At 31.4% G+C, this 15234-nt stretch overlaps 1 protein-coding gene across 1 annotated transcript in view; it reads right to left on the reverse strand.

Annotated features, from left to right (window-relative positions):
* Positions 1–481: 481 nt before the first annotated feature.
* LOC122532269 (ATP-dependent helicase brm-like) overlaps positions 482–15234 on the reverse strand; it is a 34909-nt gene continuing 20156 nt past the window's right edge. The window contains exons 3-13 of the mRNA XM_043660881.1: positions 11658–13663; positions 11497–11570; positions 10539–10791; positions 7317–7455; positions 7073–7234; positions 6655–6996; positions 6157–6585; positions 5926–6083; positions 3843–5817; positions 2579–2753; positions 482–2510 (exon numbers count right to left, since the gene is read on the reverse strand). Coding sequence (XP_043516816.1) covers positions 2362–2510; positions 2579–2753; positions 3843–5817; positions 5926–6083; positions 6157–6585; positions 6655–6996; positions 7073–7234; positions 7317–7455; positions 10539–10791; positions 11497–11570; positions 11658–13663 — 5862 coding nt within the window. The 3' untranslated portion in view covers positions 482–2361. The remainder of the gene's footprint in view (positions 2511–2578; positions 2754–3842; positions 5818–5925; positions 6084–6156; positions 6586–6654; positions 6997–7072; positions 7235–7316; positions 7456–10538; positions 10792–11496; positions 11571–11657; positions 13664–15234) is intronic.

The following is a 15234-nucleotide window of genomic DNA, read 5'->3' on the forward strand; positions in this document are numbered from 1 at the left end:
TTTATCGGTCTCCTAAACACTTTCAAAGTTCTGACACTTAAATTCATGACGTCCTATATGATATTATTACCTATATCATATCTACTTAATTAATAATATTAATTAATAATATTAATTATAACATACATAATATCAATATATTATCTATATGAAAAGAACGGAGAAAGATTTTTATTTATGCTTGTTTACATATTACATAATTTTTATACTGTTCTTTCAAATTATGTTTAGAACAAGTATAAAATTCTTTCAAATTATATATTAGATCTCTCCTTCATAAGTATTTTTTACTTCTTTTTCAGAAACGGAATGTCAAATTTCATATCTCAATACATATAGCACTGTTCGCTTAGTTACGGCTAGTAAGAGAATTATTACTCCAGTTATCCAAACAATTATATTTCTTTTATGACTAGCTTACCTTTGAATAAATTTATAATTGTATAAAATATGAAAAAAATAACATTAAATGAGAGTGAGATATGGAAGAAAAAGTTTATTTATCATACCAATAATTATAGCTCAGATCAAGGTACTGTGTTAGCAAATATATGGAGCTGTAATCAATCAAACAGAAATCGCTATAACTAAGCACTGTTAGTTGATAATCATTAAATAATAATTATAACTCATATAATAAGCTTTCTATATATCATAGTATGGATTTTCCTATTAGGTATAAGCATAGATATAGCTGAAGCACAAATATATGAATCATTATTGTTATTAGTTTTCCAATGTTTATTTACTTACATTACATATAAGATAAAGTCTTCGTGTAATAAAAAAATGAAATAAATTGCCTTTTCCTAACACTACAGCATTCTATAAATGATGGAACTTATACCAATGAAACATTACAGTCAATTAAACAAATTGCTTTCTATATATGTTATACATTAAGAATAATAATTTATATTTAAATATTGAGAAGTAAAATAATTAATATGTATTTTTATCTTACTTCAAAATGCATTGAAAGATAAACATTCAATGGCAAAATTTTTGGAATTATTATATGTGTACATATTTATCAAAATATTACTCAATAATATTAACACTTTGAGTGCTACGTCTCCCAGAAATGGGAGACGCACAATTTACCGCAGAGACCCTGTCTCTCTCTCTCTCTCTCTCTGGGAGACGAAATTATTTATTCAAATAGGAACAATTTTCGTACTTACTTACTTTTTGTTACTTATTTATAAACATATTGAATTTAAATAATGAAGTCTTAATTTGTAGATAATAAATATATATTTTTTATTATATCAATGAAATATATTTATAAATACAAACTTTCGGCACTCAAAGTATTAATAATGATGTTGCTATCAAGTGATGATAAATGATTCTTTTACAAATCAACATTGCATTTTAGGTATAATTAAATTTCATTATAATTTTCAAGTGTTACATAATATTTTTGTGAAAAATAACTTTGATTTTTGGTTCCAACGATGCAAAATATCTACAAAATAATAAATTTGAACTAAAAATTTTGCTTTCCAAATACTGTAATACCAACTAACATTTTTTTAACATTTCAATAGTTTAATTCATGAATAAAGAATTTATTCATCTAAAAAAAGAATGCGTTTGAATTTATACAGTTTACTTTAAAATTCAAATAAAATTACGTATTAATACGTAACGCTAAATTATAAAAAAATACGCTTACTGCATATTATACAAGTTACATGTAAATACATATATTTATTTTGAATAAAGTATGAGATTATTATAGGGAGAAACAATATAATGAGGTTGTAAAATCTGTTAAAGTTTATAATTTTTCAGCGAACAATTAAATAAAATTATCAACTGAATAAGTCATAGCTGGAAATATTTCAAATATACGTAGGCACTTGCGATATTTTTTTGAAATCAATTTTTTTTATTGTTAGTAATTCACAGATGAGTCATAAAACCGAGTTATATTAATTCTTCCTTACAATAAAACAATTATTTTTAAGAGTACTAAGTTGAAAAAATTGTGTTAAAAAGCGTCAAAAATCGTACATTTTAAGCACTAAAAGATTTTACAATTTCACTGTATCACTTGTACCTTTTATACGTATCTAATTTATATAGTTACTTTATGTAGCTACTTCATGTAGAATTCAATTTAATATGGACGTCAAGATGCTATTTTTAACAGCGACAATTTGAAAAGATTTATAACTTAATTATTAATAGTACTTCTGTCTTATAATCAAAAAATTATAATACTTGATTATAGTTTTTATAAAATCTCATATAGTTGAACTACTTGATAACGGTTGCATAGGATAATAATCCGAAGTAACTGAATTATTATCTAAGATAAATCTAAAAATTCATACAGTCTTCATATAATCTTCAGTTATCGTCAGCATCATCGTCATCATCTGATATATATTTTTTAGTGACTCTTTTCCTCCGACCTCCTCTACCTTCACCTTTTCTTCCTTTTAATTTGATTTTCATTCTAACACTAGAATCTGCATCTGATCCTTCTTCACCTTCACCTTATAAAATTTCATACATATAAAATCATTTTATCACTATTATATTAAATTATAATAATATGAAGTACCTTTATCATCCATGTCAGAGTTATTGCCTTCCTCTTCGATACGTTGACGTGCATTTGTAAAAACAGATTGTAGAACAATAGAATCTTCGTGTATGAGAGAAGCTTCTTCATTATAAATTTGCGCGTTTTTACAAAGCTGCATGAAATCCTTCTCAAGGTCATCAAAGTCGGCATACTATAACAGTATAAATACAAATTATAAATTTAGAAATATAAATACAAATATAAACTTTCTAAGATATAATTACAATAATATAAAATAAAGTAACAAATAAAAACTCTATAATTGTTTGGAAATACATCAGTTATAAATGCGCTATTATATAAACCGACAACGAACAAAAAAATAAAAATCTCTGACTTTAGAATGGAACTGGCAATGCATCTCATGCACACAGTGCCATAATATAGAAGCACTAAACCATCAAATATATCTATTCTAAGAAGATTACGGCATGAAATGAGAGAAGGAAGGGCTGGCATACCTAATTTGAAAATATTACAGTGTTACCAAAAAAATTTTGCAAATTTTGGAACAAAGATTACTTAGACCAAAAATCGGACCAAAAAGATTACCACATACTGCTCAGATTGTATTGACCAGCTAGAGCTATGTTTGAATGCTTTAATACAATACACCGGTAGATAGAAGATTTGATAAAAATTAATCTTTTATTTTTGATTTTCTAATAAAAATTTTTAAGTGTTGAATAGTGCACATTTTATTTACAAAGTATTCTTTAATTAGCGATGATGTTCAAAATGCATTAACTGTCAATGTTCGTTCAACTTTTACAATTACAATTAGGAACATTTGAAGTCACCAATGACTATTGTGGCGCTACAGAAGAAACAATCTGCACACGGTCATACATGACTACCGTGGCGGTCAACGTGTTAGTTCTCACGATTTTTTAGATATTTTCGATCATCTGATAAAAAAAAGTCTCAAACAAAAGTTAAATTTTTCAGTTGACTACAAATTGCAATTTCAATTTCAATTCTTCTTTTCAATTCTCAACACAAAATTTCCAAAAAAAATTTTCATTCGACCAAGACAGTCAAATCTTAACTTTTTTAAATGACATTATGTATTCCTGACTTCACACTGTTGTAGTTGATGCGAAGACGAATTCAACAATTTATTATATTACATTTTTATTATAATCTTAAATTCAAATTTAGAGATTATTATCTCTATGATTTCTTAGATGATTTGATATTAATTTGATATATATATAAAATATAAATAATTTATATTTACCTTTCCTTCCTCAATCTTTTGAAGTAATTTATTAATAGTTAATGGTTTTTTAATAATTTCATAATAATCTGGTAATTCTCTTCTAGATGGCAATTTCATAAATGGTTCGCTAAGGAGCCTGCCATCTGTACTATCAGTGTAATTAACAACCACCATTAGCAACTTTTTCATAGCTCTTTTCATTTTTGGATCAATTGATGACCCTGTTCCTCTTCGTTTCTTGGGCATGGGTTCGTCATCTTCTTCACCTTTTTTCTTTCGTTTTCGTGTTTTCTTTTTCTTTTTGTCGTCTTCCTCTTCTTCTTCATATTCAGCTCCATCATCATCGATTGCTTTAAGCCATTCTTTTTCAGTCAAACTATCAGTATAATCAACTTCTTTTCGTTGTCTTGAACCCCGTCCAAGGAATCTATCTTCATCTTCTTCATACGTCCATCTTTCAACTTCATCATCATCTTTAACCAACCAATCGGGTAACTCAGCTTCCTCTAATAATCGAGATTTTCTATTTGGTCCCAATTTCGCTTCTTCTCTTCTTCGTTCTAAATCTAGTTTCTGAAATATTTCAAATTCACCTTCTGTTCGTGCAATCATTTGATTAACTGTTTCATCATCTGGTACTTCATTTTCTTCCTCATCTTCAGCATCATCTTGATGTAAAATACTTTGCAAAAATTGTTGTCGTTCAGAGCCAGTGGATTTCTGATCGAACATTCCGGCTTGTATAACTTTTTCATCCATGTTCAACTTATATCTGGCAGCAGCTAATATTCTTTCTTCAACAGAATTAACTGTCATCAACCTAAGTACGCGTACTTCATTTTTTTGACCAATTCTGTGTGCTCTATCTTGCGCTTGTAGGTCTTGATGCGGATTCCAATCGGAATCAAAAATAATAACGGTATCTGCAGCTTGCAAATTTAATCCAAGACCACCAGCACGCGTTGATAATAAAAATAAGAAATATTCGGAACCAGGATCGTTGAATTTTTTCAGTAAGTCTCCTCGATCTTCAGCTTTTGTAGTACCGTCTAACCGTAAATACATAAAACCTCTCCAACTCAAATAATCTTCCATAATTGTCATTAACTGTGTCATTTGACAGAATAATAGTACTCTGTGATTTGTTGCTTTCAATTTCGGAAGAATCCGATCTAATAGTTCAAATTTTCCAGATGCACGGTACAAATCGGGACCAGTAATGACACCAGATCCTTGCGTGCCTACATGCTCGCAATATTTTTCTTCAATAGCTTGAAACATGAATGGATGATTGCACAATTTTCTCAATTGCACAATGGTGTTCATCAAAGCTTTGGCACCTCCTTTACCTTGTTTTCCCTTTTCAGAACCATCAGTTAACAATACACCTTTACTTTGCATATGTTTATAAAGAACCTTTTGTAGTCCAGACATATCACATTTGATAATATATTCCACTTTGTCAGGTAATTGTGACTCAACCTCTTTCTTTAAACGTCTCAACAAGAAAGGTCGTAATACTTTATGCAATCGACGAATAATAAGAATAGTTTCCTCTTCATTTAGTTCGACCTTTTCACCAGTAGTTGCAAATGGAGCATTAAACCATTGCTCAAAAGTACTACAAGATTTGAAGATTGAAGGAAGTAAGAAATTTAGTAACGCCCACAATTCAGGTAATTTATTTTGTAATGGTGTTCCTGTCAATAAAAGTCGATGAGGAGCCAAATAATGGGTATTTAACACTTGAGTTAATTTACAATGGTGATTTTTCATTCTATGACCTTCATCAATAATCATATATTTCCACTGTAACTTTGCTAAAACGCCTTTGTCTTTAATAACATATTCGTACGTAGTAAGCAAAACATTGAATTTAGTAGCTCTCATTTGAGATTGAATAGCTCTTCTACCAGCTGGTGAACCTTTATAAGATACAACTACCACACTGGGAGCCCACTTTTCAAATTCCAATACCCAATTTGACAGTGTTCTGAAAGAAAATATGTTCTACTCACAATATCATTACATTATATGATAGACATAATTTTTATACTTTTTTCATTTTTCATTTAAAACAATTAATGAAAATAATACATACGATAAAGGAACAATTATAAGAAATGGCCCATTCACTTTTTTCTTCTCCATAAGATAAGTCACCAAAGCTATTGTTTGAATAGTTTTACCAAGACCCATTTCATCCGCAAGTATACCGTTAAGATTATTGTTAAATAATGAAACTAACCACTCCAAACCCTAAAATCAAATTTTATAATGTATATTTTAAAAATAGCTTCGCATGTAAAATATATTAATATTAATATTAAACCTTTATTTGATATTCTTTCAATTTTCCATTGACCATTATAGATGCCTGTTCTGTTACTACTTCATGTACAGTATGTGCAATACTGTAATATGTCTGTTCTTCAGTTTTATATTCATCATCTTCTACTTTGGCTTTATGTATTGTTTTTTTAACCTTTTCTTCTTCTGAATCACCGGTAGATTTTTCTTTATGTTCTCCCTTTTCTTCACCTTCATTTTCTTCTTCTTCTTCATCTTCATCGTCTTCACTTTCTGATTCGATTGGTTCCCAACCTGGATGAGATTCCAAAAATGTTGAAAGTTGACTCATTAAAGGAGCTTCTTCACCAGTCAATGTGCGACCAGTAGCTGTTTCAATTACTCCAACACGAGTATCCTCATTAGCATTTCCATCTTCGCCTCCTTCACCATCTTGTAGCTTCTTTTTTTTCTATTTCAGTGATAGTACATAATATAATAAATTGATTAATTATAATTGCAGAAACTAGTTTTTTCTTACCTTTTTCCGTTTTTGTTCTTCTACTTGCTTTCTTTTTTGTTCTATTTTATGTTGTTTTACCATTTCGGTAAGGTTACTGATATATTCATCTGTCTGTGACAACAGGAACGCTAACCGTTTATCTTTCTTTTGATCAATCAGCTTTCTATAACCTTCTTCGTCTTCTGCCATGAGACGTCTCATACGTTCTTTTTCAATACGTTCCTGCTCTTTCTTTTGTTCTCTTTCAGCATTTGCATGATAATTGAGAACAGCTTTGTTGAGTCTAGCCAATTTAGCCACATTATTTCGATGAAATTCTTTGAAATCTTTGCCATGTTGAAGTACAGAACTAAGAAATTCCTTTTAAAATAGAAATGAAAATTACATATCATTTTTATTAATAATAATTTTAATAAAAAATTAAAAATCTAATTACTTGATGTTTTTGTCTGCGTTTACGTTCAGCTTCTAACTTTTGTTGCTTTTCAAGTTTCTCGGTAGCTCTAGCTTCACGAAGACCTTGTCTTTTCGTACGCTTATAAGCTTTTACATTCACTGCAGTTTCTAAAGTAGTATCTTTTCGAGTGCACGCTAAAATCTAGAAATAACAATAGTTATAATTAATAAAAGAAACATTTTTGTAACAATAAAATGATATTATTAATGTTTGTTTTGATTACCTCTGATCGTAGTTGTCTTTGGAAATTCAACACCCTAAGCATTCGCAATTCAATTTGTGCTTGGATACGAAGATCTTCTGGCATATTGGTTGGTAAATTACTCAATTGTTCCATCCGTAACGCTATGCGTGCTGCAACTCTATAATTGTACATTTATAATTTTAAAATATCAAAAAAATATTTTCAATTATAAATATAGAGTTTTAATTATGTGCCTTATGCGTTTATTTTATTAATATCAATTATAAAAATGAATATTTAAATTGCTGCATGAAATATAAAAAATATATATGATTAATATTTAAATTTTTAGAATTCAAATTATATTTTATAAAATTTTTTATACATTTCTGATTGTGAGACACTCATAATGTTTCTAAAACTAAGTATACACTAAAAGTGAAAGTACGTAAGTTACTAACAGTAAATATAGTAAGTAAAATTCAATTTATTTGCAAACACAAAACATACAGTTAATAACAGCAACAAATAATAAGATAAACAGTCACAAGTTCTAAGTCATTTACAAGTTCGTATAAAGTCCACGTAAATGGACAAAACTCACAAATACTTTGAGTAATCATTAAATTCTCTTTTCCAACGAAAATACTTTTATAAATATTCTTGGAGCAACGAACTGTCTATGCATATGAACTTTCTAAATTTTTAAGTTTTCACCTATGTTCATTCATGTCTTATTATCATGAGTAAAGATTCCAAGTTAAACCAGTGAAGTTCTAAGTACTCGTATGCCTAGTGAGCGAAAATTAAAAATTATAAATAATAAAAATACGTCAAAATACATCAAGGGGTTAATTACAGAAGAAAAAAAAAAAAATGTACCCAGGAACAGTGCAGAGTATGCTGCATCAAAAAATGTACTTTCTAGACAAAAGGTATTAATACCCGACCTCCCTTTCGACGTCAGTCTGCCAGTATTAATACCTTTCTCGCCGATAGTGTGATAAGACGTTATATATCTAGAAAATATCAAATGCATATTGATGAGGAACATATTCAATTGTATACATTCGATAAACACTTACTGAAATTGACGCTTGTTATCAATATTTATAAAAATAGCCGATACATTATTAAATAAAAATAGTCGTTATTCACATCACTGAATTCGTTTTAAAAAGCATAGTAAATTAGCAATAATAAAAGTACATTAAATAAAAGTACATACAAAAAGTTCATAATAAAAGTTCTATTAAAAAAAAAATATTGCCATTAAAATCTTTATAATTAAAATATTTAAAAAAAAATCTTATTAAATTTTCTCTATAAAGTCAAATATCTTCCATATATTATATAGTAATAGTGTATATAATAGTTATATAGTAATATTGAATACAAATAAAGCGAACATACTGTGTAGCATAAATCTAAAATCATACTCTTTTTAATATTAATATAAATCTTTCTTTGTACATTTTTTTAGTAAATTTAATATATTTAATTATGCGGCATTTTAATTAATGAAACCTGCACATCGCTTTCTCGACATATGAGAAAAAATGTACTTTTTTCTCACATTGATACTGGTATAATTTATCCCTTAGCGCTCCGCGCATTTCTCGACCACTACCTATCAACAACTCCGGCACATTTTTGCAGCGGAGCGTCAGAAAGCGTGAAAAAAAGGAAGTCTTATTTTGAGTTGAAAAAATTACACGTGCTTATGAATGCATTTGATTTTGTAAATATACATTTTTCTCTTGTAAATAAAACAAATTTTAAATTTTGTAATTCACCATGGTGTGATATCTTTGGAAACCGTCTCCCATGTACATTCTAGGTTTACTTGGGCACAGTAATCATCTGTTTGACGTCTGCCACTTTTTTTTTTCTTCTTAAGAGTTGAGCGACTAAAATTTTTCGATATCGTAAATGCGTCAGTGTTTTTTTATTTTTGTTTTGTTGTACAGTTTTATACAAAATGTATGAATTTATGATACATATCTCTAGTCCTTAGAAAAATAGTTTTCGCCAACACTTAAGTGATTTCCTCAAAAAACAATAACTGGAGGCATATTGATCAGCCCGATCAACACCGTCCCCATTGACTTTGTGTACCCGACAACTACACTTGGCTTTTCAATTACTTCTTCTATACCTCGTTTAAATCTTTTATTGGTTATCATTCCAGTATTATGCCAATTGCTCAATAATGATACTGTTCTCTTATCCCTCCAAGTTAAGAGCTTTCATTTTATAACCCACGAGTATTCTTGCACATTTGCCAGAGTTATTATACCCATGTTAACGATAATTCCGATAAAAGTCCAAAATTCATCCCTTTCCACATCACGCCGAGATTTGCCAAATAGAATATTTCTTTCATTTTTAGAACATTTTCTGCGTAATTGTTGTTTTCTTTTATAATTTCATTTACTAATTCTTTAAAAAACAATTTAAAATATTGTATCAATTGTACAATATTTGAAGAAACTTGTGGTCCAATGACTTTTGGCGATACACTAAAATGTATTCTTTCTGGAATATCTAATTCCTCTGTAACTTCACGCCATTCATCTAAATTTTCTAACGAATCCTCACTTTCACTTTCAATAATTCTCATTCTTTATCTCTTCCGTGGTATAATATCGCTACTACTTGAGGTATCAGAATCATAATCAACATTCTCTTTAGATGTTAAGATATTTAAATTATCTTTAAATACTTCAAAATCAAATACGCCTTCACAATCACTCAGCTTTAAATTCTCATCACGACATTCATTATTCTCTATGTTAAGGAAAGTCTCGAATGACTGATGTCACGAGCGATGAACTAGCGATGGCAAGATATTGACACGAGAAACTGACTTAGAGATCTGATGATCCTGAAAAGTTGCAAAAAACTGCATCGCTCTAACCGTGTTAGAATATTTGCAATTACTTTATGGGCCTAATTATTGCCCAGGGATTACATCATATTTTATGTATTTTGTTGTTCTTGGTTGTAAGGCCAAGACGTGCTCCATCTATTCTTAGCCTTAATATTCCATATTTTTAACCATAAAAAAAAATAAAATAATTTAACTTCAATATTACAGACATAGCACGTTTACAGACGCAATATTACAGACGTAGCACTACAGATAAAAATTGCCAATGCCAACAATGACAAAAAGAAATCATGTTAAAAAGAAATGTCCCCGTAGCGGAGCCAACGGAGTGCTGGGTTATACCATTCTTTAACGAATTCAATAATTACCTATTTTCACGTTCTTGCAGAACTAATAGCGGATCTAGACCAGCAGGTTTTGCCACACTTGTCACTCTGTTAGTTTTTGCACCTGGTTGAGGAGGTTGTTGTTGTTGTTGTGGTGTTTGACAACCTGGTCGTGGAGGAACTGCAGGACCAATTACGTTCGGTCCAGAGATTTGTGGACCTGTAGTAGTAGGAGGTCCTTGAGATGGATCTATAGGAGTACGCTGTCCCATACCTGGAGGAGGAGGTGCTCCACCTATTTACATTAATCTTACATCAGATACTCAATGTAGATTATTCTATTCTATTTTTGAATTTTCACAATACAATAAAATTCAAAATATATCTAATTATACATAAAAGTTATTTATATTAGCCATTCCTTTCAAACAAATTACTAAATATAAAATTTCTAAGATACAAAACAAAAAAAAGAGAATATTTCTAAGATACAAAACAAAAAAAAAGAGAATATTTCTAAGATACAAAACAAAAAAAAAAAAAAAAGAGAGGATCATACAAATGATTTTTCAGTAATCATCCACCTTACTAATTTTCATGATCTTTAAATACGACGTAAAGACCAACATTTTGGACAATTTTCTTTTCTATAGGTATATGCTCGTAAATAAATATAACTCAAACCTAAGAGACATAATCGCTTCAAAGTAAACATGTCATCAAAGTAAACATGTCATCAAAATAAAAATGTCTTACGCTTTTTCATGAATGTATCAAAAACTAAAGACGAGCGGAAGTTATGGAAAAAAAAGTTGTTCAAAATGTTAATTTCTACAACATTTTTGAAAATCGAATGTACTTCTAAATAATTGTCAAACATTAATATCTACTCAAACTCTGACATTTTTGATATTTCTAAGTTGTGTATTTGCATTTTTAAATACAAAAGATAGAGTAGTATCTAAAACACAAAACTTATAAAGCTTTGTTCTTCATTTACCTTGAACAGCAAGTGCGAGTTGTTGAGATAACGGTTGATTTCGTGCTAATAATCGATATGCCATTATCTGTACACTGCAAATAATTATATATAAAACATTAATATTTTTAGATCACTCTTACAATTAATTACATATATAATCATAAAATTAATAAATATACCGTAATTGCTGTAATTGTTGTGAACTAAAAGCTTGTTTCTCTCCCATGCTACCTTGGCGAGCTCGTAAAGCCAGTAGCTGAGAATAGCGCGGATCTTCTTGAAGTCCCTTTTCTTCCATAGAATCAATAGCTTTCTGTAAAGCATTCAAGTTCTCTTGTCCTGCACCAGGTGGACCTCCAGGTCCAGTAGGACCAATTTGACCAGGACCAGTTTGACTCATTTGATTTACGGGTGCGCCAGGTCCGATTGGTACTGGATTTCCAGGCACAATTTGTTGACTTTGTGAACCAATTTGACCAGAAGCTGATTGTCCAGTTGGTCCCATTTGATTGCTCGTGCCACTATGACTTAGCTGATTATTTGGTCCACCTGGTCCTATTTGATTACCAGGACCAGCAGGTCCCATTTGATTACCAGGACCACCAGGTCCCATTTGGTTTCCAGGACCACTTGGTGGTATTTGCACCCCTGGAACACCTACAACCATTTGCCCCCCAGGACCATTAGGCCCTATTTGTCCACCTGGGCCACTTCCAGGCCCCATTTGATTATTCGAACTATTTCCTGGACCCATTTGTCCTCCAGGCAAAATACCTGATCCCATTTGAGTACTAGGTCCACTTCCTGGGCCCATTTGACCTCCTGGTCCATTTCCTGGACCTATTTGTCCACTAGGTCCACTTCCTGGCGTCATCGGATTTCCAGAAGTATTTCCAGATCCTATTTGATTTCCACTAGCAGTTCCTGGTCCTATTTGTCCTCCAGGACTATTTCCTGGCCCTAATTGACCTCCAGGTCCACTACTCGATATCATTTGTGCATTAGGACCACCACCAGGACCCATAGGTCCTCCAGGTCCATTACCTGGAGGCATTTGTCCTCCAGGACCATTACCCGGTCCCATTTGTCCGAGATTATTTGGTCCTAATTGACCTCCAGGTCCACTACCCGGAACCATTTGGCCACCTGGTCCTCCTGGACCTAACTGACTTCCAGGTCCTCCCATTCCCATTGGCGACGAGGCAGTTCCCATGTTTATTTGTCCAGAACCATTTGGACCCATTGGTGACGGTCCATTATGCCCCATTTGTCCAGGCCCATTTGGTCCAATTTGTCCTCCTTGCCCTACGGAACCCATGGGACTAGGACCCATAGGAGCTTGATTACTAGGGACCATTTGATTTTGAACTCCAGGACCTATTTGATTTGGTGCTCCCGGTCCCAAGTTGTGTGTAGTAGATCCACCTGGAGGCATTTGACCTGGTCCTCCAGGACCTAAATGATTTCCTGGTCCACTCATATGTCCAGTTCCTGGTGGACCATTTGCATTCATATGACTTGGCATGGGTGATCCACTATTTAAATGACTTCCAGGCGGACCAGCAGTATTCATGTGAGTTGAACCTGGTGGTCCCGTATTTATATGCCCAGATCCTGTTGGACCACTTGTGTTAACATGTCCTGATCCTTGTGGACCGTTATTATTCAAATGTCCTTGTCCAGGTGGACCAGCTGAACTCATATGTGCTGGTCCTGATGATCCGGTTGCATTTATATGACTTGGTCCTGGCGGTCCGTTTGAATTCATATGGCCAGCTCCTGGCGGACCACTCATATGTCCCGGTCCTCCTGGTACCATTTGCGAAGGTCCTCCAGAAACTATTTGTGGCACAGGTCCATTTCCTGGACCCATTTGCGGAGGAGTCTGATTCATATGAGGACCTCCTGGTGGTCCTCCAGCTTGTCCCATATGACTTGGTCCAATTGGTCCTGGCCCCCCTGGCCCCATTTGACCAGGACCTCCTGGACCTAGGCTTGGACCTACCGGACCTATTTGACCAGATCCTCCAGCACTAATTTGTCCCGGTCCATTTGTATTCATTTGATGTGGACCAGACTGCATCATGTGAGATCCATTCGGTCCCATTTGGCCTGGTACCATAGGTCCTGGAGCTTGCTGAGAATTAGAATTTTGACTGACTGGCAAACCAGGCCCACTTTGATTCTATAACATCGAAAATAATATGTTTCTTTTTCAATTTTCGTACATATGAATATTCGTGCTCCAAAATATTATGCTGCAAAAATGCGAATAATAACAATAATTACGTGATATATATACATATGCCTATATCAAGCTCATCAAATTTTAAAATACATCTAACAATCATACGCTTTCATTATTTGAATAAATATTTTTATTTATATTAATATTTAGCAATAAAAATTATGTATGTATGACATCCGTGGTGAAAATGTTAAGAAATATAATTTCTCATACAAAGAAGCATGATGAAGCATGATAATTAGTAGTTAGTAATCAGACCGTTAAATCGACAAAAGTATCCAAATAATGTGTAATTAACCATCATATCGGGATGTACCTGCACCAGACCCCCACGTGAGTAATCCCGGGTTAAAAATATTAAATCTGGATTCGTCACAAAACAATATAGTATCCCAAAAATCAGTTTTTTTCGTAATATAATCTTTAGCAAATTGTAATCTCTGTTTCTTATTAATTTTACTAATTGTTGGTTTCCGCCTCGCAATTTGCGATCGGTACCCGACATTTCTCAATACTCGACGAATAATTATAGGATGGACACACTTATGGTCACACTTGGTTATGATTGCTATTATTTCCGACGATGTGCTGTGTGTTTTTTTTTTTTTCGCGGTGTTAATGATTTCTCTTTTTTCTCGCACACTTAATTTCTAGGGAGCTCATACACACCTAATTTCTAGGGAGATCAAGATGGATAATAAAATAAATATATGGATTGACAAAAAAAAATACTACGCAGCCAATAATTTTGTTTATTGATAAACTTAACAAAAAGAATTATGTAATTAAATAAGAATTATGTAATCTGCTAACATAAATTTACTCAAAATTAAAAATAAATAAAAACAGACTGTTAAAAAATAATTAAATAAAGAAGAAAATATAAATATTTGTATAATAAAAATAAACTTTTTATCTTTATTACAAAATGTTATATGTTAAATTGAGTGTCAAGTGACACTAAAAAATTCTATATAAAAAAAAAATGGAAATGTGCAACATTTTCGTTTGATCCAAATTTAATAGATTATATTAAAAACTATCACGAGAAGTTATTTGGAAATAACACTATGAATATGCTAAGTCAAAAATTGAAAAAGAAAGGCAGAAGTTTTATCAACCGAAATAAATAATATATATATGAAAATACAAATATAGACATAATATTATCAAAATTAAAAAAATTTCACAAATTTTCGAATCAAAACAAATTAATTATATTAATAACATAAAGGAAAATAATACATTAATTGTAAACAAAGTTGAGACACAATCAGTTTAAATGTAACTTTAGACAAATTTGAATTCAATAAAATTTCTATTTCTCGATAATTTTTCACAGTTAAATATCAATTATACTGCATACTACATAAATCTATAAAACACAACCTATAAAACACAAAATATTTGAATCAAAAAGTGATAAAAAAAAAAATTAAAATTGATTGAAAAAAGAAATCAAGATTGTACAAGCTTGATCCAGAATGAAAACATTAGTGGCGTGAAGA

This window comes from Frieseomelitta varia, unplaced genomic scaffold (genome assembly GCF_011392965.1).
Source record: "Frieseomelitta varia isolate USP_RPSP 00005682 unplaced genomic scaffold, Fvar_1.2 scaffold_446, whole genome shotgun sequence".
Taxonomy (NCBI): Eukaryota; Metazoa; Arthropoda; class Insecta; order Hymenoptera; family Apidae; genus Frieseomelitta; species Frieseomelitta varia.